This window comes from Camelus ferus, chromosome 7 (genome assembly GCF_009834535.1).
Source record: "Camelus ferus isolate YT-003-E chromosome 7, BCGSAC_Cfer_1.0, whole genome shotgun sequence".
Taxonomy (NCBI): domain Eukaryota; kingdom Metazoa; phylum Chordata; class Mammalia; order Artiodactyla; family Camelidae; genus Camelus; species Camelus ferus.
In genome coordinates, this window is record NC_045702.1 from 26,827,240 (window position 1) to 26,854,316 (window position 27,077).

General features: G+C 38.6%; 1 protein-coding gene across 1 annotated transcript in view; it reads right to left on the reverse strand.

The window, feature by feature from the left end:
• Positions 1-365: 365 nt before the first annotated feature.
• The window catches only part of KCND2 (potassium voltage-gated channel subfamily D member 2), a 457,733-nt gene continuing 431,021 nt past the window's right edge, over positions 366-27,077 (reverse strand). Inside the window, exons 2-6 of the mRNA XM_006192686.3 lie at positions 15,552-15,714; positions 9,239-9,334; positions 8,252-8,344; positions 5,093-5,340; positions 366-3,026 (exon numbers count right to left, since the gene is read on the reverse strand). Of these exons, the coding sequence (XP_006192748.1) occupies positions 2,849-3,026; positions 5,093-5,340; positions 8,252-8,344; positions 9,239-9,334; positions 15,552-15,714 (778 nt within the window). The 3' untranslated portion in view covers positions 366-2,848. The remainder of the gene's footprint in view (positions 3,027-5,092; positions 5,341-8,251; positions 8,345-9,238; positions 9,335-15,551; positions 15,715-27,077) is intronic.

The window sequence follows — 27,077 nt, forward strand, 5'->3', positions numbered from 1 at the left end:
TGATTTTAACCATACTATCTTTTTAAAATAAACATCAAAACCTTGCAATACACTCATATCATCACAGTTAGTAGCTATGGAGGTGTTGTTGCCAAGATAGTTCCAAAAACGACCATTTAAAGCAGGGACATTCTTTTATATTTAAATGATATTAACTTTTCTGTTAAAGCCTCTGCCTAATTTTCCATTGTCGACAGAAAGCTACCATTTCCACCATTGAGATTAGATTTAAATGTCACTCACGATCAATGGGTTTTTTGAGTTTGAACGTGTTACAGTGTTCTCCCAAATACGCAGGGTGAGTGCGGCACACCCTAGATTCTAGACAGGAGTCTAAGAAGAAAGGGCACCGGTCAACCATGTCGTCCTGTTCAAGCATGCACATGTTTTATTTAAGTATTCTCCAAAGGTCTATTTTTTTTCCAGCATAATGCAGATATTATGCTATCCTCTGAAATAAGATATATGAATTTCAAACAAAATTGTCAAAAACACATGACCTTGGTTACTCCATATGGTACACAGAAATAATCACATTTCACTTACAATACAGATGCACTTAACACAGGCATCAATAGTCATTCACCACCAACACAGTGTATTTTTAAATCACCTAAAACACCAAAAAGTTTTTTTTTTCTTTTCCAAAAGCCTAAAGAAATGAATAGTTTTGGATAAATGATAAGTTGAAAAGAACTGTCAACTGAAAGGATCTAACTGTGTTTTTTAAAATGTAGTATTAAGAACATGAAAATAGAACTTTTCATTGGGAATCAAGAGACCTAAGTGTTCCTGATTGTGTTTCCTTTATTCTATTTTTTAAAACGTTTTTCAACAAGTGCCATCGAAGAAGTTTCACTATATATTTGCTCTAGAAGCATAAAGTGACATGAGGCAGGTGTTAATATAATTGTTAACATTCACACTTCAGGAAGATTAGTAACTTTTAAAAAGACACCCTAGGGATAAAGCCAGTTCTCCCCGAGAGATAGTAGAGTTTATCTGACTTCCACTCAGCACGTGTTTGTAAATCTACTGTGTGCACAGCCTTGTTCTAGAAGCTATGCTAGAAATGGGAAGCCAGAATTTCTGGCTTTACTTGAAAATGGTTGGATTAATTCCTTGTATGATAATTTTACGATAAGCATTTTCAAATCTCTATAGTAGAGGGATAATTACTAACTCTTTCCATGTAGTGAAGCTAAACTTTACTCCTTACAGTGGTGGTTTGGAATGAACAAAACTTTTCACTTGACATAAAACTTTTTTACACTGTCTACGTGCAGACATGTCTGCTGATAATATTTTAAAGGTGAAAAGATATCAAGCCTTTTCACTTAAATGTACATAGAGACCAATTCTGCATCATCAAACTCCTGTCCTCCTGATTTAGAGGAGGAAATTGCTCCTTGCAAGATACAGGAACCTTTCTGAGATAAATTTGTGCTGCCTTCCCCAGTGGCACAGAAAAGCGTGCTTTCATCAAATATCGCTACATAAAGCATTCCAGTCTGTCTCTGCATTTCAATTCACATTAGTTATTCTCATAGTGTATTCAAGATCTAAAGCAAAATAAATAGTACATCAAGGGAGATTCGGGGATCACTGGTCCTGTGATATTAGTCCCAGCCAGTTCTTTTCATGAAACTTACAGTGATATATCCAGTATCTGGGCTTTTCCATAACAGCAAAAAGGCGAGAGATAATTCACAGATGTCAATTCCTTCTTTTCTAATTTTTGACAAGGGGATTGATGATGATAATCTACTTACAAGATAATTCGTTGGGGAATACAAAAGTAGGAAAGGCATTTGAACTAGAAAACGTTCGTCCAGTTGATGATGATAAATCCAAAAGAAGGCGCTATAGAAATACAGGAACAGATAATGCACTGTCACAGGGCTACAGTGGACCAAAGAATATTACAGGAAAACATTTATGGCACAAGGGTTTCGGATTAAAAAGTTATCTAAAACCTGGCCACACCAGAAGTTTTTCTATGGAATGCGGCTCTGACTGTTATCTATGAAGATCTGGAAATAAATACAACAACAAAAAAATCCTGATTCCTGGTACAACAGGTGTGTACAATGAATTATTGCAGTTGTAACAGTATCTAGGTGCAAGGTAAAATAATAGTTAATACGGAATTATCTGAACACTTGAGAGTTACTAGTGAGCATCCCCATGAGCAACACTGCAGTTCTAAAGGAGTTTATTTGCACAGCCCACCATGGAACATGAATGATCAGTTTGTTGTAAGTGCACAGAAATTCCCTCTTTCTAAAGTTATAGTTTATCATGCCTATTCTGAAGACAACATAAGGAAACTGAGAGCACTGTCCCAAAGAATTCTAGCATGCATTAGGATGGCTTCCTTCAGTCAATACAAATATGTCATAGGAGTTTCTTCTTTAATACGTAATCATCTTCATCAGAGCCAATGTTCATGGGTTTAACAGGAAAAATTTTTATCAAAATGTTTTCCATATTTTTTTGTTTTGTTTTGTTTTGCATTCCACTGGAACATATGTTCAAAGGTTTATTTTATTAAAAAAGAGTTCTGGTCATAAGAAGCATCAGTAGGCGGCATTTCATTGTGCTCATTCACAAAGTCGAAGGGCCACAGACCATTCCTCTGCATAACAACAGATCAGACTCTGTCTAGAAATGCCATTTGGTGGTTTTACTTCCATCCTCAAGTTTGGAAGCCTTGTTTTTGTTTCCCTACCAACCTTCTTGCTTTGTCGTTTTTGTCTGCACAAAGTGTATTGTGTCTTCTTCCTTCCACGTGGGGGTTCTTTCCCCAGCCAGCGCTCAAATTCTCTTAGACTTGATTCCAATTGTCTTACAAAGCAGACACTCTGACAACACTCCCCCCTGAGTACTCAGGGGACTCTGGCCTGTCGTCTCCCTCGGGGGTGGTGACTGGAGGTGTTGGGATGCTAATTATTGCTGTAGTCACGTAAGGTTGCTCACAGTTTAGTTTAACGCACTCTTCCATTTTGGCGTTTAAACTGGATCGGCTGATGAGGAAAAAATAGATTTAAGAAAGTAAGTTGTTTCAAGCTTAAAAATTTTTTTTTCCTCCAAGTGAGGAATACACGCTTTCATGTGTATAGGTAAGATTTTAAATGTCTGCGAATGATTACCAAGATTTTAAAAATGAAACACTAAATCTTAAGATAGATTAAAGTGAACATTAGGCAGCTCATTAACATGAAAACAAACGTTAAAAGCCTGCTCAATGTGGTTCAGTTAGCATGTCTCAGAGTGTTTTCTACAAACAGACAAGGAAGAGGATTGGATGAGTTTTGGAAAGCCTAGGTTGAGCAAAATAAAATAGTTTTATTTAAGACAGGACCTCTGAGAGGTTGGCATACCATCATGAAAAGGATTTAACTATGGTTAGACCACAGTTCTTTTGGTCACAGAATCATTTTTCTATCTTATCTCTTTGGGACCTATGGTGCCCTTAGAGCTCTCAACTTAGCGACAACCAAAAGAACTCAAAAAAGTGAGTCATTACAAATATTTGAAGGTTTTCCCTACTTGGTATTCTTGCAAGAGTTTTATACTCTGTGTGTGAAGTGGGCAAGGGAAAGGAGCAAAGAGGCTAGACATAGGAACTTAAAACTATTTTCTCATGAAAACTTAATTTAAATATTTATGTTCTAAGATTTTCTTTCTAAGCTCTTCTCCGTTTTTTTTTATTGTGTTTTGGAATATATGTAAAACAACATAGAGGTAGACTATCTTACAGACAGAAATCTGTCATTGCTCCAATATTTAATATTCTGGTCCCAGAGACATCTGGTTTGTGTAAGTCAACAGAGCCTGAATGCAGAATCTCATCCAAGTTTTCCACAAAGATGGCTGGATGCCAACAAAGAAGTAGTGTTAGGCAGTTAGATAAGCGGGGGCACCAGGTAGATAAGGTGGAGGAGAAGGGGGATGGCTGGAAGACGGTGGTATGCCCACCTTCAGCATAAAGGGGCTTTACTCCCTCTAAATGAGTGCCAGCAGGAAACTAGTTAGAAACCGACACCCGCAACTGCACGGTAGCAACGAAGACCTGACCGGACATGACCCGATGCTCATTGTAATATAATTAGCATTGCAGACTAGGCCCCCACCATGGGCTTCTCTGTGTGCATCATGGGTAAGGACATGCGCAAAAGGGGATGAGCATGACTAAGCGCTCCAGGGTCAAGAGCCGCCAATCAATCAAGAGACCGCCTCTCAGCGAGGGTGTAAGACCCGGGACCAAACAAAGACCGGCACCGCTATCTGCCCTTGGATCAGCCGACCTCCAGCTCTTGGAGGTGGACTTTCTCTTTGCTAATAAATCCTTTAAAATCTTTTGCTACACAACACTTCCATCTCCTGTCTGAATTCTCATCTTCAGGTGAGAGAGGTAAGTGGGGTCTTTTCCCTTCCCATTTTGGGATAATAGTAGCACTGAATTAATAGCTATCAATGTAAAAATACAAGCTATTTAATTTGAAGAACAGAGTAAAATTACCTGGGCAGAGATTAATCTTTTCAGTGACTCGTCTAGTTTAAATGTACTACTTACTATTACCCATGTATGGTTTTGGTAAAAACAAGTAGCCCATAAAGAGGAACAAGAGGGAAATGCCAATAGAAACACTTTACTTACACTATCTGTAAACGAACTGGGGGTAAACGGTTTCAACATTTCACTTACCTTTATTGGTATTGGATTGATTTTTTTGTGTTTGTTGGGGTCAAAAATACTGATTCAAAAGGTTCGTGTGGGCATCGTTTGGTTTTTCAGTTACATTGCCTACGTTGATGTATTTTTGGGGGCTACTGAATACTTTTCAATCACATCAATGTCAATTTAATTTGTGCCTTTTGGTCATATTGACGATCATTTCAGGCCATTGGTGTTTACTGAAAACTACCGTCGACCCATTTTCCCACTTGTTACAGAGCAATTTTGCCTCATTTCAATCCCTAGGAGCTAGGAGGTAGATGCCACCCAGGTAGCAACATGACAGCAGGAGGAGATGTGCTCTGAGAAGCAGCACAGGTGTGCGAACGCACACAGATCAACCCCAGGTACCTGTTCGACAGCGGGGTTCTCTCCACGCATCTAATCTGAATCGTACTGAGCTCTTGCACGCTGCCTCGGTGGCTTCCTGATACGTTGGCATTAGGGATGCGGAAAGTTTTTTTGTGTCGTCTTGAACAGCAAGTGCTGGTGACTCCTTGTTGTGAAGAGAGAGAGGGACTGTGACTCGAGGGACGATTCACTGTTGCGACTTCCATGCAGCTTTCTTCAAAGACCTGCTCATCCACAAACTCGTGATTCTGTTCCACAGTGGCGAGAAATGTGAAGAAAGCACAGAAACACACTTTCACTTTTTAAAAATGTGTTTATTATTTTTTATATTTTATATTATAGTTGATGGACAATATTGTCACATTTTATCTCTAAAAAAAGATTTGAATAGTTTTCTTCTTAGAATTCAAATATGCCCACGTACATTTAGATTATCTAATGGGTAAAAAAACATTTTCATAATAATTAGAATATCCAAGCCACTTTTCTTTGGCATTTGTGTGAAAGTAAAATCTCTCTAGTTAGGTCTTGAGGCTGATTTGCACAGGCTAATTTAGTATCCGTTTACAGAATAACTTGATCTTGAAATATCATTTATTAATTTAAAAATAAAATCTGGAACTAAAGATAAAAAACCCTCAAAAATGAATACAAATAATACCCACAGGGAATGTGGAAATTCGCATGTACTTTATTTTTTAAACAAATTGGCAGACTGAAGTTATGAAAAAGAGACGATTTTAATAGAATGTTCCAAGTTAGATTATCTGTTTTGAATTAGCAAATATTTTCACATGGGATTGAAAATACTTTTAATTAGAAAATCAGATGCTTAAAAGACACTTCCCATTCCTCTAGATGCTCCTCTAAAATTCCCAGTGTATAGACAACTTTGACTTCTTAGTTAAATAAGTAAAATATATTTATCAAAATATATCACTTTATATTTGACCCTGAATGAGTTAGCACTGAACTTCTGTGGTCTCCATTCTTATGTCTGTTTTACATCACCGGCTGGACCTGTGATGTCTGCCTGTGTCCTTCTAACTGAGAAGCCAACAGTGATGGATGTCATTTCATATATCACATCTTAGAGAAACACAGTGCAAATTTTGCTTTTAAAATGTTTAATATAAATTGCCCCCTAAGCTGCCTGTGCAAGATTTTACCAGAGAAACATCAGGGAAAACATTTTTGGTCTGAACTGCTAAGGATGACTTCAATTACTCTTTTGTGTGTGTGGGTGGGTGGGTGTGTGGGAACAATCTTAGAGTGGAAGGCTTCACCCATGCCAAATTCCACTTAACCATCTCTCATCCTAAAATATTAGGAAAACAATTGAAGGAATTTACTGGCTAATAGGAAATAGATTGCTTTAGGTACTCATTTTGCCATTTCTTTGCTGAGACAAGCATTTTGAAGTAAATGGAATTTAACATTCTATTTTAAATCCAGAGGACAATATGATCAGACCCGACAGAATTTCATGTTAAATATTAAATTCTATAGAAAAAAGTAGAGCTCACAAAGGATTCACAATCTATTTTCTTCTCTTACAGTGCACCTTTCACACACATAATACAAGTCAGAACGCATGAGAGTCTGATTTATCTCATCAGGGATTGGAAGGGAAGAAGTCATTCTGCTGCTGGTAACCATATATTTTTGTAGGTAGCTCAATTTAAACTATATTCATTGGAGCTAAATAATTTTTGATTTAAAAAGCCCTGAAAGGTAAAATAGTCAAAAAATGAAAATAAAGAGAAAGAAAAAAATAGGGATAAATACATTTGATTATTGTCATCAATTAACTTTCAAAGAGTTGTCTTAATAAGGTATAGTTCATTATTTAAAATATAAATGTAGTTAGTTAACCACCCTGTTTAAAGCCCTGAAATAATCTGCCATAAATAATAAGATAAGAACCAACACTCTTCAGGTGCCTCCCAAACCCCTTTATCAGGTCCCCGCCTTCCTCTGCACCTCCACTGGTGCCACGCAGCACTCTCTCCTTCTGACCACCCTCAAGTTCTTTTACTTCCTCTTAAGCCAAGTTCCAGCCTTCCTCAGGTGCTTATACCACCTGTTAGCCCCTTCATTTCTGTGCTTAACTCATAGTCATCAGGTGGGTCTCAATTCACGCTTCTCCAGGAAGCCTGGCCTCACCCTGTACCCTTTGGCTCTGCCATCTTAGCCCCTAGTCTACTATGGCCCCACTGTCGCTTCCCCAGCTCCTCATCCTTCTCCAGTAACTTCCAGTGTTTTGTCCCATACCTGGAGGCTCCAGTGGGGCAGAGGCCACACCTGACTTCATTCATGGTGTGTCTTGGGTTTGGCTCTCTGTCCCGCACATATAGGCAAGTAAGACATTTCTGCTGAATGACTCTACAGACAGGTACATGAATAAATGGATAGACGGTATGTTGGAATTGAGAATACAGATATGTGTCTCAAGCGAGTGAACCAGCAATCTTAATTCAAATATGGTGAAAGTTTTATTCTGCTCTGTGGTCATAGATTGTGATCCCTTTTGACAAGTTATCCAGAGAAGAGATGCCTTTGTTAAAGAGGAGGTCCAACAGGGAGCTTACAAAGTGGAGAAATGCAGACTCAATCCTCAGCCCCATGGGGCACGCCATTAGTTACATGTGCCATTTTTCTTATGAGAACAGATAGTTTTTATTATCTGCCCCTGCTCATTATACCCATGAATGAAAGAAACTCTTATATCTAGTTATTCTCTATTTTTTGTGTTATTGCTATTGCTGTTGCCTTTATCCAGATGTGAGGAACACTTGAAATTCATTTTTTTCCTCTTATTTAATCAGCATTTTAAGAATCAAGAGAAAAAAAATATTTTATAGGACTTGCAGTCAGCTCTTGGAAGACAACTTTCCATCTGCATTAAACGGATAGTGTTAAGACAATCACTAAGGATAAAAACATTGTAAATAAGTCTCTAAAATACTTCTTAGGTTGACATATCACTTCAGTCTTTCAAAGTAATTTCAATTCTTGTTGATTTTTTCTTGTTTTGTTTTTAGTATATTTTCCAGTAATGCAGACAGTGAACTCATGCTTGGAAGCATTAAGTACTCACAAAAGCCAGTGGGATTACTGTCTGAGTTACGGGGGCAGGCAGCCCTGCCTTTGCCTTACCGTGGTTTTCTCCAGGCAGTGAAGCAGGTGGTGGTGCTGGGTTTCAAAGCTGGAGCCGGATTTGCTAACAAAGGCTTGCTCGTCCTCGGAGGACTGTTAACAAGGAGAAGACAGGAGGGCTTTCTATTTATTGGCAAACAATGAGAACCTCAGTCACATATTTCTGCAGAGAGATCTGGCCTCATTCCCGAGATTAAATGGCAGCATTTTATTTATGTATCTATTTTTAACTGAAAAGGATCAAATGTAGAGTTGCTTTTGAGTTTGATAATCAGCATTTACATTTTCGTCAAATTAGCAGTCTGGCCTTTTAGACTTGTCTCCCCGAATTGAAAATTTAATTCCCTTTTACTCATTCATCTACCAACTACCTCTGAAAGCCTATGAGCCATTATTTTTGGATAATAATACTTAATCTAGTACTTATAATAATAATAATAATCCTGAAACCACCATAATGCTCACCGACACAGAAGCTATTATGTAAGTAAAGATGATTGAAATCCTAAATATTAAAGGAAAAGTTTTCAGGTGAAAGTAAAGTTTCTCCAATTGCATTTCACTCGGTGCGACCTGTGTAACACTGAATGGTGTTCCCCCTCTGGTAAAAATAAAACAAGACATCACGGCACCCCCTTATTGCCACCCAAATGAACTTTTCATACATAATTTTGGGGAAAAAAAGCCTAGGTATTTGAGTTGTTGAGAATTTTTGATCTTCCCCATGTTTACATGAGCTCGTGCAGAAAATATCGCCCGATTGTGACTGAGAATCACCATTCACCTGCAATATTTCAGAGCCCAGTTTCTAGCTGACTACAGTCAGTAAGACAGTGCAGGGCGAAGTTATTAAAAAAAAAATGACCATTTTGTTGTGTCGTAGCTATGTTCGTAATTACCAACAATAAAGTTACATGGTTAAGCAGAACTAAATCAATATTGCCCCAATAAATTGAACATGAAAAGAGGGGAACATTTGGACCATACCTGAAGCTGGTTACTGAGTAAGCCGTTCCGTTTGCTCTGCATGTAAGCGTTGGCACTTCCAGTTTTGGCTGCCCGGATCCTGGCCAGTCTGGCTTTCTATAGGAGGGGAAAAAAAGAAGTGTCCTCTGAAGATTTATGACTGGTTTTCTTAAAACAGTGAGAGCACTCTTATATTGTCCTAATGTCAGCATACATATCTTTCAAAGCATGCCACTTTTCACATGTAACGGCTGAAAAGTAAACTTTCACCATTTGAGTGCTTGGTTTTAGTTAATACTCATCAGTGAGCTCAGTGAATGGCTTTGGAGTTGGGTTATAGGTTTAAGAATTGTAATTAAGTCCTTACAGTAAGATCAAGTTATTTCAGTGGTGTTTCGGTCCATTGTGTCAAGAGAAAAATCGTCGTATTACTTAAATTTTTCACTGATCCCAATCTGAGTAACTTAATGAAATGGAGACTCAGCACACCAGCTGCCAACTTCTTTTCATTTAAACTAATGACTTTTTAAAATTTAGTAATTAAGTTCCAGAAACCTATGGCCTTTCTATTCTTTCTTTCTCTCTTCCTCCCCTCCTCCCACTTCCTTCCTTCCTGCAAAAAAAAAAAAAAAAAAAAAAAAAAACTATTAAATTGTATCTGTATCATTAAACATCATATTTTGCTTTTGCAATTATTTTGTTGGATTGGCCAATGTGGATCCTGTACCGATCATTATGGGCTTTCTAGGAAAAAAATCCGTAAATGTATCCACTTTGTCTACTGCACAGATCCACGCCGCAGCACACCCTCCTCATTCCTACTTCTCTCTTGAATTTGTTGAAATGAAGAACATAGGGAGCCACTCCGAAAGACGTCTAACATTATTTAAAAATTTTAAAGCATTTATGCACAGAGAATGTTCTTCAGTGTAGAGGGTTGAGGGTGGTCACTGCAACTGTTCACAGTTACAGCAAGATCGCCAAGGTGGTGTTACCGAGTGAACTGGGTGTCTGGCTGGACTTTGGGTTTTCCATTCCACTTTCCAACTGCTGCTGTGTATCTGCCCCAGACTGCCATGGTATGAGCCTGCTTTCCAGTTCCTGGAGAGCACGATTTGGGTGGCCATGCTGCTTGTACGGCACATGTCTAGCAAGCGTATGTGAGGAAGCAACTGGAATGGCTTGGGGAAGAACCTCCTTGTAAAATTCCGCTACGGTGACTCCTCCTTTCCCCATTCTAAACAACCCCAAGAGACTGTCTTTCGTCACTAGCCCTGTAATCTTCTTGTTAATAAAAAATTTTAATAATCTATATTTTTAAATGGAAAATGAATATATACATATGATAAAATTTTTGACACTACAAAAGTACATGAAAACCAGGGAAGTCTCTCTGGGCTTACCTACTCCTAACTGTCCTTCAGAGCCAACCACTAGCAATATTTCTAGAGAATCTTATCAGAAATATTCCAGGCATATAAAAGCAAATATATAAATTCTTATGTATATATCACATATAGTTTTACTCAGTTGGGAGACTAAGGTGCACACACTTGTGCACTCAGCCTTTTTCATTTAACACAGGTGGGACTCTTCCCATAGCTGCATATATAGAACCACTTCATTTATTTATGGATGTGTAATATGCCACTGTAGGAATGCAGCCTCTTATATTTAGCAAGCCAATCACAATTAATTTTTAAGGCATTTTTTTTGCTACCATAAGCAATGCGGCCTGCTTTAAACACCATGATGAGCTGGTCTGCAAGACACATTTCTAGAAGCAGAATTATTCCTAGATCAAAGGGTGTGTGTGTGTGTGTGTGTGTTTTGTTTGATAGGTTTTACCAGATTTCCCTCCAAAGTTGTACCAAAGTGCCCCTTTGCCCACAGCGTTTGAGAGTAGCACTGAGACATTGGAAGCTCTCAAAATAGCATTAAGATATCATATGGCTTCAACCGCACGCCTTCTCTCTTCCTCCGTGAATTTCTTTTTCCTATGTGCTGATCCCAGCTTAAAATAATACTCGGTACAGAGATCATATTTGTAAGTGATAGGACAAAGAGACACATTTCACTCTTTGTTGTCAGGGTAGTGTTTAGATCACTCAACATATTGAGGCAACACTAGAGAATGAAGTTGGAAGTTAGAAAATGTTTTAACTTCAAAAGCTGCGCTGTACAGTCAGGAATTCAGGACAGACTCAACACAACAATGAGAAGTGACAAGAGCATTTGGAAATGACTTAGAATTGACATAATGATTCAGAAATAAGTAACGTAAATATACATTGGGTTTCCAGAAAAGGGTTATTGTTGAAACTTCAGTCCTAAAGTCTCATCAGTCTCCTGGAACATTCAGTGCTTTCTTTGGTTCCCGTCCTCCCCCCGTCCTCCCCTCTCCACCTCCCCCCCGTCTTTCTTTCTTTTTTTTTTTTTGCAACCACTGCATGTAATTATATTGCCTATATCATAGTTATCAGTCTCACCTATGTCATTCTCCAAGTATTTAGCCTCAAGTATTAGGAAATATTATTTTCTTTCTTAAATGAGACATTTACATTAACCGAAAGTACTGTCCAACAAAGGAAAATTACATATTTCCCAGAATAGAAAACCTCTATATTGTGGCAACCACCACCACAGAAGTAGTTTTAAGTTTACGGAAAAAGAAACAGTTGTTTTAGAGGCAGAATAGCCATTTTTTTCTAAGTCATATACTGTGTTGGAAAAAGAACCTCCCATCTCAGTTCCATTCACTACTTATCTTTCATTTTACTACAATAATTGTACAAGTTACTGGGTTTACTTGGTCTTGTGGAGCGCTGTGCCAAGTGTCTGTTGAAGGCTAGCCTTCAACCAGAATCCCAGCAATATTAGATTAATAAATAAAAATAAGTAGAAGACCTGAAAAATATGAGGCATGGCCCCTGCTCTCAAGATACATTAAAATTTGGCTAAGATGAAAGATAAGTCAACCAGAATTGCCAAACAGGGGCTTCAGACAGCAAGTAACATAAGATTTGGGGGAAAGGAAGAAATGATTGTTAGTTGGTCTGTAAAGAGAAGGTTTTATTGAGGAAGAAGGACTGAGGACAGTAAGATTCAGAAATCTGAAGCGAGTTAAGAAAAGAGACTAAATGTTTCTTCATATTCTGCCATTATATTCTGTGGTGTGTGTGGTGTGTGTGTGTGTATGTGTGCATAGGAATGGATTTTCTTAAGATACTGAACATGTGCTATTTTAATTGAAACAAGCAAGTGCCAATATGCAAGATTGTCTTTTTTTTTTTTTCACTTAAACCCTCCACAAAGTGGTTAAATCTTTCCTCTGAATATAGCATTGTGTATATTTCTAATTGTGTATAAATTTTTGCTTAAGCTTGGTGCTGGCAATGAGACTAAATACCGAAAATTCTGCTTTAAAAATATTTTGTAATGTTATTCATTATTCAGTTTGATTGGTATTATTATTGAATGGCTATCTTGCTTGATGGAATTAGTTGGGCTTTTTTGGTAAAACTTTGATATTTATCAAATCACCCAGTTCCAGATAAATCTAAACTATCTTAGCCTAACGAATGTTTATTTTTTAAAAATATTTCCTGGGAAGGAAAACAGAAAATATCCCTTGGTAATTTATTTAGTTCCATGCCCACCATTCTTTCTTAAATGTCTATATTCTGTTTATTGGTCATAGACTATTCACTGGACATATCACATTAGGTTATTGTACTTGGCTTTATTAAGCCAATTTTTCTAGTAATCACGATATGTAAAATTCATTGTATTAAGGCAGAAACTTAGAATATAGGAGATACTTTAAATATACAAAAAATTCATAAAACATGCTTTTCAATTTAGTGTACTTTTAAATGTCATATTTATGTACTTTTGATTTCTAAATTTATTTAGACCAAAAAAAAAAAAACCTTCTAAAAACATTCTAAGATTTCCTTTATTGATTTGCTTGTTGCAGATGACAAAGTTTGAAAAAAATAGATATTTTGAAAGTTGGTTTATTTGAAAATCAGATTTGTACTTCCTACAGTTTTCATGCAGGTCACTCATTTTTTGGCATGGAGAAAATGAATTATAGGTAGCTTGTATTAAAGATGAAATTTCTAGAATGGAGTTGGATGGATGCTGGGGAGCTAAGCTTTTTGTAGGATTTCTGTTCTTTTAAACAATGCACATGTGTGCCCAGTAGAGGGACTGCAGTGTGTGGGCAGAGCCGCAGCGGTAGTGCGTGGCAGTCTCTGATGGGGGCCAACTGTGCCCCAAATTCCTCCATCTCTGCTTGTGAAAGGTGTGCCCCACACTATAACTGTCCAGAGGGTGCCTTTTTCTACCCCTCCTTCTTATTGGATTACCAGTTTTATTGTATTCATGTTAACTAGACTATTCATTACCATTCTTTGTAATAATTCAAGGCTAGGTGCTTGTCCAAAAATGGGGGATTCGGCAAAACAAGAAACTACAAGTCTGAAAGAGTGATTCTTTGCTTAAAAAAAAAAAAGCAATTCTCTGACAATGGATATAAACAAGTTCTCTGGACAAATATGCTATGTGACCATACTGATTAATATGAACTTTCTAATGAGTTACTTTATGAGATTTTACACTGTATACTGTACAAAGTATAAAGTATACTTTTAATTTTACTAAAGAGATCAACATTGTGCAAAAGCATGTTTAAAATCTTGTTCTAGGACTACCTACAAAGCCAATTATGAATTGTACCAAGACCCATCATGATATTTTATAGTTATACCACATTACCCAGATTGTGCATCCACTTAAATCATAGTTATGAATGGTTTTTGGATATTTAAAAAATGAGTCTATTCTTAAAGGACATGATATAATATCCATGAAGAGTCTTAGAAATCTAGCACCATAACCCCGAGGAAACTATAAAAGAGATTTCCGTAATTACTTCTAAACCACAAGGGCCCTGACTTGCAAGGTGACTATTTTAACAAAGAATGGGGAGGGGAAGTGTGCTAACATTTAGCCAGTTTTTCTGAGATGCAGCCTGGCATCGTGTTTAAGTGTCTAAACCTGGGAGCCAGATCCCTTGGATTGAGTGATGGCTCTGCAGTTTGTTAAGTCTGTGATCTTAGAATTTCTCAATTTCTGGGTAATTTTAGGGTTCTCATCTATGAAATAGGAATAATAATGGTAACTAACTCCTAGATTTGTTAAGAAGATTATATGAATTATTATTTTTTTAAAAAACATCAAACCAATACCTGGCACATAGTAGTAAATGTTAAATTTACTTGAATATTTGGCTGGTTAAATAGACACCACTAAATGTTAAATATTGTTAATATTATGACATGCTTATATAGATTTATATACATTTACATATAATCTTAATCTTATTGTGAGGTAGGTATTGTCTTCCCCATTTCACAGATGAGTATGCAGCCTGTTTACTCTGACAGGGATGAGTTAATTGATGTGACATTCAGAGAAACCGTAAACTGCTGGGCCAAAAATAAAACTCAGCTACTAATGATCAGATTTCTCCTACTTCCTGTGTCAACTACACTGAATAGCTGAGACATATTTTGGTGCCCTTTGATTGCCCTGGTCGACTAGAACCAGCTTGATCCCTGATGGACAGAGACTAAATGAATCAGATCTAGAAATCTGATTCTAATACAATTTGCCAAGAATTTACCTTTGATTTTAGTATTCTCATTAGTGCTTTTCACCAAATATTTCTTTCTCCCTGCCTCTGGTTGCATCAGAGGATTGTATTTCCCTGGCCATTTTGCTTGTATTGTTTGTTTTCTGGTGGGGGAGGTAATTAGGTTTCTTCATTGGTTTCCACTTGGAGGAGGTACCGGGGATTGAACCCGGCACCTCTTGGGTGCTGAGCATGCGCTCTACCACTGGAGCTATACCTTTCCCCCTCCCTGCCCATTCTGAAGTTACACCTGGCTATGAGATCTGCCAATGCAGCAGAGAGGGAAGTGACTTGGCCCACTTCCAGGAGGAGGTTTTAGGAGTTAGTGTGTGATTCATCATGTCCTTCTACCCCTGCCTGAATGATGGCAAAAGTACACCGTCAAGACAGAGTTTCTGTCATTAGACCAGTAAGGACCTGTGGCATGATTAAGAAATATTCCTTGTTGTTTTAAGCCACTAAGATATTAAGGCTCTTTTTTTTCATTAAGGCGCTAAGATATTAACTTAGCTTGTGCTGACCGGTGCAGCTATCGACCAAACCCAGAACACTGAATAGCCAGCAGGGGATTTTAAAGCTCACTATAAAAAGTGGGAGATGCTAAATCATGGTTGCACAGAACTGAATACACACCTTTTGTGCTCTCCGTTTGTCTGCTCGTTGATTTTGGTGGTAGATCCGACTGAAGTTGGAAACAATCACTGGGACAGGCAGAGCAATGACCAAGACCCCACTCAGCGAGCAGATGGAACCAAAAATCTTCCCTGCTATGGTTTTTGGTACCATGTCACCATACCTTGGGTTAGAGAAAAGAAAAATATGTTGTTTTAAGTCACAGAAAGTTATTTCCAACTGCTATAAACAGTTTCTATCTTTAAATCAAGTGACTTTTTTTTTTTTTGGACCCAATCTATCTCTACTTCATGGCTAAAATATACAAGGCTTAAGACTTTAATAAACCAAACATTGTGAATATCTGAGTATAAAAATTACCTTTCAACCTTGCAGAAATTGATTCTAACATTTAGAGATTGCTTTGATTAGAAAATATTTTAAGCCAGATGATATAATGATAGCTCTTCAATTTTTAAAAAAATATGACATGGCATGGTTTTTTACATTTATTTATAGTCAATATTTCCATGCCAAATTGTATAGTCCACATAACACTCTTTTCCACTTAATTTTTTTCAACATTGGACTGGTTATGAAATTTAAATAGAAAAAGATACATCACATTCCTTCCATCAGATATAATCTCTTGAAAAAAATGAACTTCTTGAGGTCCCATTAATCTTGCTTGTGAAACCCAATGGCCGTTTCTCCATGATGATCCTACTGAATCTCTTATTTGTGTTGGAATTGTTCTCTCTCTCCTTCAAACACTTTCTGCTGGTTTCAGTGTTAGCACGTTCCCTTAGTGGCCCTCCACCTCACTGGCTGCTTCTTCTCCATCTTCTTTCCTGGCCCCTTCTCCCTTATCTGGCTTCTAAATCTTGGAGCGATTTAGGTCTCAGGATTTTCTCTTCTCCATATAAACCTTCTTCCTATGTTATTTTATCCAATCCCCTAGCTTAAAACTATCCATAAGCTGCTGGCTCAGTCATTTACATTGACAGCACTGATGTCTATCTTGAAAATCAGACTCATCTCTTCGGTGACTTCTGCTCTGATTATTCCAGCCACTAGAGGTTTAAGAGCCAATTAAAACTTAAATTAGTCAAAAAGGAACTCACTTCCCTAGCTTCCTTTACCCCCCTCAGATGTGCTCCTCTCACAGTCTGCCACCTCGAATTTAATGGAACCACAAACCGCTCAGTTGCTCTTATCAAAACTGAAAGAGACACTCAGTCTTCAATCCAAACATCTCATTTCTCAGCTAGTCTTGTTGTCTCAGCCCAAACCAAATCATATCCCATCTGGGTTTCCCTCCTCAACCTCCATTTCCCCACAATAGTGTAAGTCATCATCATTGCTTACCAGAGCCACAGACAATGCTTCTTTTTTTAAAAAAAAAATCTTACTTATTATTGTATTATTTAATTATTTTATTTTGGCAGAAGCGGGGAGGTAATTAGGTTTATTTATTTTTAGAGGAGGTACTGGGGATTGAACCCAGGAACTCGTGCATGCCAAGCATGCACCCTACCACTTGAGCTATACCCTCCCCCAGGTAACACTTCTTACTTGAACTTTCTTTTCTGCATTTACCATTTTACAATTCATGCCAACATAGCAGCCTGAGTTATGGCTTTAAAAATGGAGATTGGGCTGTTGCTACTTTGCTTAAACCTTCTAATAAACTTGAAATGAAAATAAATCCAAACTCCTCACTTTTGCCTCCAACAGCCTACAGCATTTAGTTTCTGGCTCTATTCCACACCTCCTTCTCCCAAACCCCCTGTCCTCTGGCCACACTGGCCATCTGGCTTTCTTTTACTGTGCAGCCCCAGACCATCATTATTCAGGTTGAGACTGAAACGTCTCCATTCCAGAGGTTATTCTCTGGCCATCTTACCCACATTGGTATTATTCTTTTCCTCCGGTCTTTCTCTATAGCAACTTCCTATTTGGTTACCTTCACACTATGTATTAACACATGTTATTTCCTAATTTGTCAGTGGGTCTATTCTTTGTCTCCCACATGCCCTGCCAACATTAGAACATGGCCTTGATGAAGCAGGAGCTGCTCCCTGTTGTTTCTCACTAGCACAAAGCAGGCCCTTGATAAATATTGGTTAAATGAATATCTTTTCACTACCTTACTGAGACAGAGTTCTTCTAAGAGTTCATTCCTGGGGAGCAGGACAAGGAGGAGGTCTTTTTTTTTTTTTTTTAATTGAAGTAGAAGTGACATAGAACATTATATCAGTTTCAGGTGTAGACATATTGATTTGATACGTGTATTTTTCTTGAGATGTAAGTGACATATAACATTACATTCATTTCAAGGAGATCTTCTGGTCGTATTATTGCAGAAGTTACTCAGCTGCACCTGCGGGGCTCTGACCACCCCCTGCTCACTTCGGGGTGGTGGGGAGCTTAGCGTGCTGAGAGTTTAGTCCTTAGAAACAGGGTTCAGGGGCACTCAGATACTGGAGTCCACACTCGGGGAGTTTAGGCTTACTTGGGGATACCCTGTATCTTGAGGGGCGGTCTAGGACATGGTCATGCTAATTAACTCTGTTTTTGTGGGGAAACATTTGTGTGTCAATATGGAGATGGAAGTTGCAGAAGAATTGGCCCAGGAGCGGCTGCTGAGAGTGACAGCAGGCTACGCTGACCAGCACCGCACTCGGGGACCCCCTTCCAGGCTCTGGTCCTCTGCTCTGAAGGCGCAGTTACTCATTCTTGTCAGTGTTTGCGGGTGATCAGAAGTTGAGCTAATTCACTGTAACTGAAACTCCCACACAGTTTGGGCATCAGAATGACGGTATTAATTTATAGTAAAAACAAAACAAAACAACCCAAGAACTGGGATGCTGGGTCCACATGGAACAGGGTCTCTCTCCATAGTCCATCAGGGGAGCTAAATCATAATCTGAAGATTATGTTAGTGAGGAAACAGTTGAAGGAATTTACAAGGTGAGCACAGAAGGCTTGAGGACCTTCTTACCATAAAGATATGTCAGTGGAATTGGAACATCTACTTTTTATACAATACAATTCCCACGTTCATGACAGTTGGCAGTGAGTGCCCGGCCATCTTTTATAAACACCTTCTTTCCCTTTGCACTGACTATGCGGCAGGCCCTGGAGAAGTCTATGACACACACATCCTGCCTTATATGCATACCTACAAGCAGCTTTTCAAAAAAGGGGTTTGATTTTTTTAAGAGAGATTTGATTTTTCAAGTCTAATGATTAGGATCCAAAAAGTGCTTCTCAAAAAGGAAAGTAAATAAAACTCAACAGTTTGTTGTATCCAGAGAAGACAAGCACTGAGTCCATGCGATTAAAATAAAACCTTTACATATAAAAACATGAAATGAAATAGCTAAGTGAATCCATCCTATAGTTTTTCCTGCCTCTAAGAGATTTTTTTTTAAATGACTAGCACTTTTTGTATTTTAGGCTCACTATGTCCTCGTGTTGGCAAGGCAAGCATGCTTGTAATTATTGGGGAAAATTAAGGGCTAAACTGAACCCAAGGCTCAGTAAGACTTTAAGGAGACAGGAGATCGGTAAGTTCAGAGGGCAGATGGCGGTGGTGATAGGAATGGGGGTAGTCACGCCCTCGGAAAGTCACAATGAGAAGGGAGAAAGTAGATTCTGAGGGATTCAGTCAAAGGGACTCTGGGCCAATTGATAAAGCAGGTTTCCCAGGGAAAGCAATTTTTGATGAGGTGCCTGGGATTAAGCTAGAAAAATAACCATTGCAAATCCTTTTCGAATGTCAACAGAGATTATGATTTAAATAAATAAAGCAGCAAGTGAACTTGTTACTCAACGGGAAAAAAAAAGTGGGTAAAATGAAATATCTTGTTCGTTTGGTAACAAAATAATAGAAAGTGAGGACATGAACCAGCTTGCTGAGAGGCAGTAGCTTCCCAGCATAGAAGGACCCGCGAGGGAAGAGAGATCACAGATACAAAAGGAGCGTTTTAATGTCATAAAGCTATGCAAATCTGCATCCAATACAGTTATATTTATTATTTACCTCAGTCGTATTTGTTTTGGAATCCAAATTTCCTTCACAGTGAAGAGAGAGTGTCAGTGAACACTTGAGATTGGCCAGCACGGCAGTGAAGAGGCGGGCAGAGCAAAACGCTCATTGGTGGGGACATCTCTGATCTTTCTACACTTGGGTAGAAAGACAGATCTTTCCCACATTATAGAGAATTAGGATGGTCCCTGAGGCAGAGGGAGATGGTGAGAGTCCAAAGGAGCAGAACGGCAGGATGTTAAGAGAGCCCAGGCTGCCCTGTGATTATTCACGTAAGGACAGCCCAAGGCTTGGCTGATCCAGAGGAGCACCTGCTACCTCCTTCCACCCACCCCTCAGTACTGAATGTACTGCCCTGTCTGCTCTTCCCTCTGTCCCCCTCTCTTTTTTAAGATTAAATTGCTGTCGATATTTGTAATATTTTAAGCACATTTCACTAGTTTGACGAAGCTGGAGAATCATGAAAAATGCAGTGTGGTTTGTATCTGTTCTTACTTTGTCCATTCGGTCTCTCTTCTCACTTTAGAAATGACCTTGAAAATCGAAATGGGTAATTTTTATCTGCAGACTTGAAATTGGGCACAAAATCTGCCTGGGATGGGAAACTGCTCTCTGGCAAAACCAGCTGCTTTCCTTTGTTTAACAAAGGGTCTTTGAACTAGTATTGCAACTCCAACTCAGTAAGAAGCAAGAAATCAAATCTCTGAAATTCAGCCGAAGAAAGGCTTGGAATAGAAAGCTTCATAATGAGAAGTGACACTTACCGTGGCTACGTGATCACGTACAGTGTACGTATTGCCCACAGTACTGCCGTCTTTCAATGACTATCTTTATCCCGGGCAACTTGTTTACTGGTTGGTATCTTACTTTTTATATCACCTCACTTTTCCCGACTCCTTATTCTTAAATGTATGCTAAGCCCAGCAGTATTATATATTCTATTCTTTCTGCTTTTCTTCAGAATTGAATATTATTGTCTCAAGTCTTCAAAAATCCATTTTCCAAAAGGATTTACACTAAAACATTACGTAGTCGCGGTTTTATTTCCTTACAGACATTTTCCCCCCTATATTTAAATAAAACTGATTCAAAGACTATAAGGGGCCTCTAAGAGCAGATAAGATAAATACTGAATTCTTAAAAGACAAGAAAACAGTAGAATGGATAGCATAAGAGAATAACTACCAGTAAGTTCTACATAGTAACAAATGAGCAAACTTGAACTTTGTTAATTGAAGGGAGGTTTTCCCCATACTTCCACGTTCCTCTGCTTCTTCTTTCCCTCTTTCTCCTACATTCACCGCATAGTCACTGCAGTTTCATTCTACTCCCTCTTCACCCTTAACTTCTACCAAACCTTGCCTTTATTGCTCCCTTTCCTCCTTACATCAGTTAAAAAGGTACAATCTGGAGGTGTCATTCACATAAAATTGTTAATTCTAAATTTGCATTTACTGCCTCAAAATACTTGGTTAAATATGTATTTTGCCATATGGTAAAGGTCATAATGAGTGGAGGACCATTTCCTCACAAGAGATTCAATTATTGGTTTTTGAAGATTTTAATCTTAAATATTATTCAAAAGTTTCATGTTAAGGACTGGGATTCCGGCATGCACTCAATGCCAAAAAAGTGGTAGTCTGGTTAATTCAGACAATCAAATAAAATGAATATATTGTTTATCTATCTATCTATCCATCCATCTACCTGCCCATCTTCCCAATTTATCAAATAATGTTGAAATATGTTGGAAAGTGTGGATCATTTTTAAACATAATAACCTGCATACCAAATTTTACTAATATCTTCTCAATTTTTTCCTTTTTTGGCATTTCTCCAGAAATCATCTGGCTAACTACATTTAGATCTCAAACAGAAAACTATTTCTTTGAATTCTTTTACACAGTGTGAACACAACACTGCTGGCTTCCTAGTCCTATTCATATCATTTCTATTTTTTTCTTCTCTTTTTATTTGAAGAGGATAAATGTAGGCTCATTGGATAAAGGAGAAATGTTACATAAGGCAAACCTCCCCAGCTAAGGCATGACTTTCCATCTGTGAAGCCATTTCCCGTGGATACTAAGAAAGAAAACAAAACCCAGGAATTTTATAAATAATTATGAAGGTAGAAAAGACCTTCGTGTAACAGGAAGGAAATGCTGATTTGAAAATGAACCTTGATGTTCACTGTAATTGAATCTCCTGCTCTCCCTTTTTCTTCTTCACAATGAAAAAGTCTTACATTGCTCGGTAGCAAAGGGGCAGAGTGAATGGACTCTGTGCAGCTGCGCTGAAGTCCAGGACTTCCTGGAAGTGGTTTAGGGGGGATGCCAGTTGGATAAACGCTGTACTTCAACTATTATGTTAGTGTAGAAGAACCCCAACAACTTCACATGGGGCAGAAATCAGTATTGGGGGATAGAAGTGTTTGAAAAATAGGTATAAGCTATGATTATGGTATGTTTGAGTGTCCCCGCCAGCCCCCCACATAATTCATAAGTTGAAACCCTAACGCCCCCTGTGATGACGTTAGGAGGGAGAGCCTTTGGGAGGTGGTTAGGTCACGAGGGTAGAGCCCTCCTGAATGGGATTCGTGCTCTTATACAAAGAAACCTACTAAGCTTCTGAGCCCTTTTCAACATGTGAGGACACAGGAAATGGGTCCTCACCTGCCACCACATGGAATCTGTTAGCTGGTGTCTTCGCCTTGGACTTCTCAGCTTCCAGAACTCTGAGAAATATATTTCTGTTGTTCATAAACTCCCTAGTCTGTGATATTGTGTTAGTGCAGCCCACAAGGACGACAGCAGTATCCTGAAATAATTAGATGAAAGTAAGGGATGTGTATAATAACCCCCTGATGAAAGCAGTTGGGTGATTGTGTGTGAGTGCGTGTGTGTATGTGTGGTGTGTGTGTATGTGCATGTTTTAATTACTGATTTTGTGTTTGAATTTTCCTCCTAGACCTGACTGCTAGTTAGAATGTCTGAGAAATAATTTGTTCTGACCTGGAAGCTGAATCACTTCTCAAACTAATAATTCGACCCCTTAGGGTCTCAGTAGCTATGTCATTCATGAGTTCTTCTGCCATCAACTTAGTATTCTAGAAGGATCACAGTTGGATGGATAATTTTTCTAGTAGCTGCAATGTTTGCAAATAGCAAACGACTTTTTTTAAAGTGTTGCTATATAACACCTGCTTACGGTATAGAACTTGTTTGCCAGAGGGGCCCTGGTATTACCTTGACAATAGACAGATTTCTCTTTGACATGATAAAATCAATGCTGGCTCACAAAGCTGCCTTGACTTTGTTTCCATCTCTCTTGCCTGCAGGATCTGTCACTATACTAGCCTAGCTATGGTGAAAGCTTGACATTTTGGGGGGAATGATCTCACATACATAGTTATTTAAATTGTTCTGTGTCCTCTCCTGTTTATTTATGTCTAAGACAAATTCTGAGCTAATTTTATAAAGTGTATTTTTCTTTTTTCTTTTTTCCACTGTTCACAGCATTAATAATCTTAAATGGAAGGGGCAGCTAGGGGAACCCCAACCCTTAAGTAGGGGTTTCTAGCCAGGAGACCATGGATTCTGAAGGAATTCATGGATAAAATTCAGGTGGGTCAGAGAACTCCATGATAGTCTATGTCTTCACAGGCATTTTCCTGAGTTTTCAGAGCTTGTATTGAATTATCAAAAGTGGAATGGTCCAAATAATGCCTGAAATTTATAGTTCTAATAGGTGCCTATCTATGTCATATATCATCAATATAAAGAGTTTGAACACACACTGCACAAAGGAAATGCTGTAAAAATATCAGCTTTTTTTTTTAAACAACTGCAGAAATACCAAGTGCCCACTAGGGGGCATAAAAACCTAAATGAAAGTTTGGAAACAAACCAGGATCATTTTTTGGTTTTCACAAGCTGAGAGAGAGAGAGAAATATTTGCAGTAAATTGCCTGTACCGATTCCTTATCTTTGCCTACACACATTCAATATTTAGGATATATTTTGGGCATCTTATTCCTCTGGAAATAGTTGAACAGGACAAAACCTCACCAATTTAATAGATTATCTGTTTTCAAGGTGTTTCCCAAAAAAGGCAACAGAATTCTGACAGCATTTTCTATTTCTTGTAGAAGGATAAGTAAATTTCTGTAATGTGAGATATCACTAAAGCGTTATTCTAGATAAGAATCCCTTTAACTAAGACCCTTGGTGTGAAAATTAGGGCAAATTAAAGGATTGAGTTTGTGTACAGGAGACGGAATAGTCGAGGAAAAAACTGAGATGCTTTTAGCACATTAACTCCCAGTTACACACGAAGCTCTCAGCATGGGATTTCAGTAGGGTTTACTTGCTGTTTCTCTAGCTTGTGCCTTTTCCAAAACCAAATTTTTTTTCTGCCTCCTCTTTCCTCTTGCTTTTCAGCGTACTGTATGATCAAATGGGGCTTTAAAGGCTACAACTAAAACATAGGATTATAACCTCAGATCCTAAGAAGAGTTTTTTTACCTAAATGAATCTCATCAGTAAATGCCTTTATAGTCTTCTTAAAAGAACGTTTTGCTATTTTCAAAGTATTCTTGTCAGAGCCCATATTCTCACATTTACTTTATTCTTCAGTTTTGAAAAAGTTATAAAGATCTATGTACAATAGATTATTGTGAGGCATGCATTAAAATAAAGAAAAAAAATCCCGTGGAACTGGCTTTCCCAGCTGTGGGACCACCGGAAATACTCTCCCTGGCTGCTGGATCCTATTCTTTGTTGACTGGAGTGCTCCTTTCCCCCTCACATATCTTAGAGTCTGATCTTACTCTCCGGCATGAAAGCCGTCATTGTCTCTCCATCACCTGCAGGAAAAAGCTCTGGCTTCTTTGCATGATATACACAGCTCTTCATGACTTGGCCATCCCATCCTCCACTGCTCACCCACACACACCATATGTTCTAAATGGCGCAAATAACTTTCCATTACTGAAATGTACTATGTCCTTCTATTCCTCCATGCCTTTGGATATACTATTCTTTCTAGAATACTCCCCTTCGCATAAATCCTTGGGGTAAACTCCTAATTTACAGTGGTAAAGGGCAGCCATCAGTTCTTATTTGGAGAACTTCTTGACAATTTTTATCTCTGTCCAATAAAAGTAATATCCTCCCCCGTCCATGCCTCCAGTGCTGCTTGCAACTAATGGAGCACAATTAGTTTCTTGCAGGTCTGTTTTCTCCCACTAAACTAGGAGGTCCAGGAGGTCAAGGATCATGTCATCATTATAAACCCAAGTCTAGTGCAGACCTTGTCCAAGTGCTGAGCAAATAGTTGAAACTCAATAAATGTTTATTGCTTAAATAAATCCTCCAGGGAGAGGTCTAATGGTGAACGATAAATATGGGAGGGAGTGAAGGAGAGTACACATCAATTGTTCTTTTTCTCTTAACCAGATTTCCTTTTCTTCTCCAGACCCAGCACCATCTCATCTCATCGCCTCAATTTGTCTAAATTCCTCTTTGGATACTTAGATGACATATCCAGACTAACCTAGTTCCACACTGTCAGTTAATCTTACTTTTTAGACCCTAGAGTAATTTTTTTTTAATTGAAGTATAAGTGATGTATAACATTATGTTAGTTTCAGGTGTACAGCAAAGTGATTCAGTTATACATACACAGGTAGATATTCTTTTTCAGATTCTTTTCCATTATAGGCTATTACAAGGTATTGAATATAGTTCCCTGTGCTACACAGTAGGTCCTTGTTGTTTATCTGTTTTATATATAGTAGTGTGTATCTGTTAATCCCAAACTCCTAATTTATCCCTCCCCCTCCCCCTTCTCCTTTGGTAACCATAGTTTGTTTTCTGTCTGTGAGTCTATTTCTGGTTTATAAATAAGTTCATTTGTATCATTTTTTTTTTAGACTCGACATCTAAGTGATATCATATATTTGTCTTTCTCTATTTGTCTTTCTCTGTCTGACTGACTTCACTTAATATGGGATAACCTCTAGATTAAATGAGCTAAATCTCTAGGTTAAAAAATGAGAAAGCATTTTTAGCATACATGATTTTAAATGAACAGAGAAGCCAAGAGACCTAACACTTTTCACTTCCTACCTGTTTTCCATTGTCACATGCTTAACCAACATGTATCCAGCCATAATGTCAAAATACAAATCCCCTCAAATTTGACAGATTTTGCCATCCTCAGGTGCCCAACAATTTGAACAAGTATGACCCATGGTTCTCTGAATCTCACTATATCATCTTGGGAAATGGCTGAGTCTTTCCACACCTCTCCAGTCTTCTCGCAGATGCTGCTAATCTTAGATTGTGAGCATTAACAATTCTCTGAAAATTGCATTGTTTGGTACCTGTTTTTCTTAACAAGACCCTCTCTGGTTATGCCCTGGGAGTATATTGAAGGAGGCATGCTTGTCTTCCACCAGAAGAAGCTCCATCAAGCTTCCATCAAGAAGCTCAAGGTCCCAGTGAATAATACCTGGTCATTTTGGCTTTGGGCTGATGGCACCGGCTTCTTTCTGTAGGATACATGGTTTGGTTTTGCATCCCAAGGAGTTTCCATCTTCCACACTGTCAGAGCTGCTCTCACACTGGGAGCTTTCTTCAGTTACCTGCTGCTGTTGCTTCCGACCCTTCCTGTCCTTTGAAAGGTAACTCTGCTGGAGGAAGCGCCCCACTGTGCATGGTTCCGAGTCACTGCTGCTGCACTGCAGGCTGTCTCCCAGGAGCTGAATCCCAGTGCCATTTCAACAGTGCTGTTTATAAGTCTTACAAGCAGCCACCTATCTCATTGGCTAACACCACCCAAATTATTCACTGTTTACAATCCACTTAAAGACTCCTTAGTGCCTTTGCCATGGGAAGAAGGACGAGCTGGTCTCCAGGACTATGCCTGCAGCTCCAGGCTTAGATTAGAGGATAATTCAGTTGGGCAAAATAAAAGCATGAAGTGGAAATATTTACTGTGAAAGTTTTTATTTTTATTTTTTCCACCTGAGTTTACACAGTCTGAAACCTGTTAGCTGTTATAGGCCTCGTGGCACCTTTCAGATGTCTTCGAGTATATACCTATTTTATTTTGTAGTGTTACTGCTTAAAATTACTGACGGTTTATTCAGTAATGACCCAACACGTCTCTTGTTTCTAATTCCGCTCAGGAAGGCCTGATAATTTTGCCACCTATTATCTACTCCTTAAATTTGACCAAACAAAGAATGCACACAGTTCTAGCTGTACCGGAGGTAAGACCTGACTTCCTGTCGGGGCAGGGACTTCGGCTCTGCTTTGGCAGCAGCCGTGTCTGGATGAAACGGTGGTGCTGTCGACACAAGTTGTGTCACTTCTGCAGATCTCGAGGCTGGGAGGTCCAAGGTCAAGTCCATGGCTGCCCTTCTGCCACGTGCTCACATGGCGACAGAGGTGGGGGAGCTCTTTGGAGGCACTAATCCCGTTCATGAG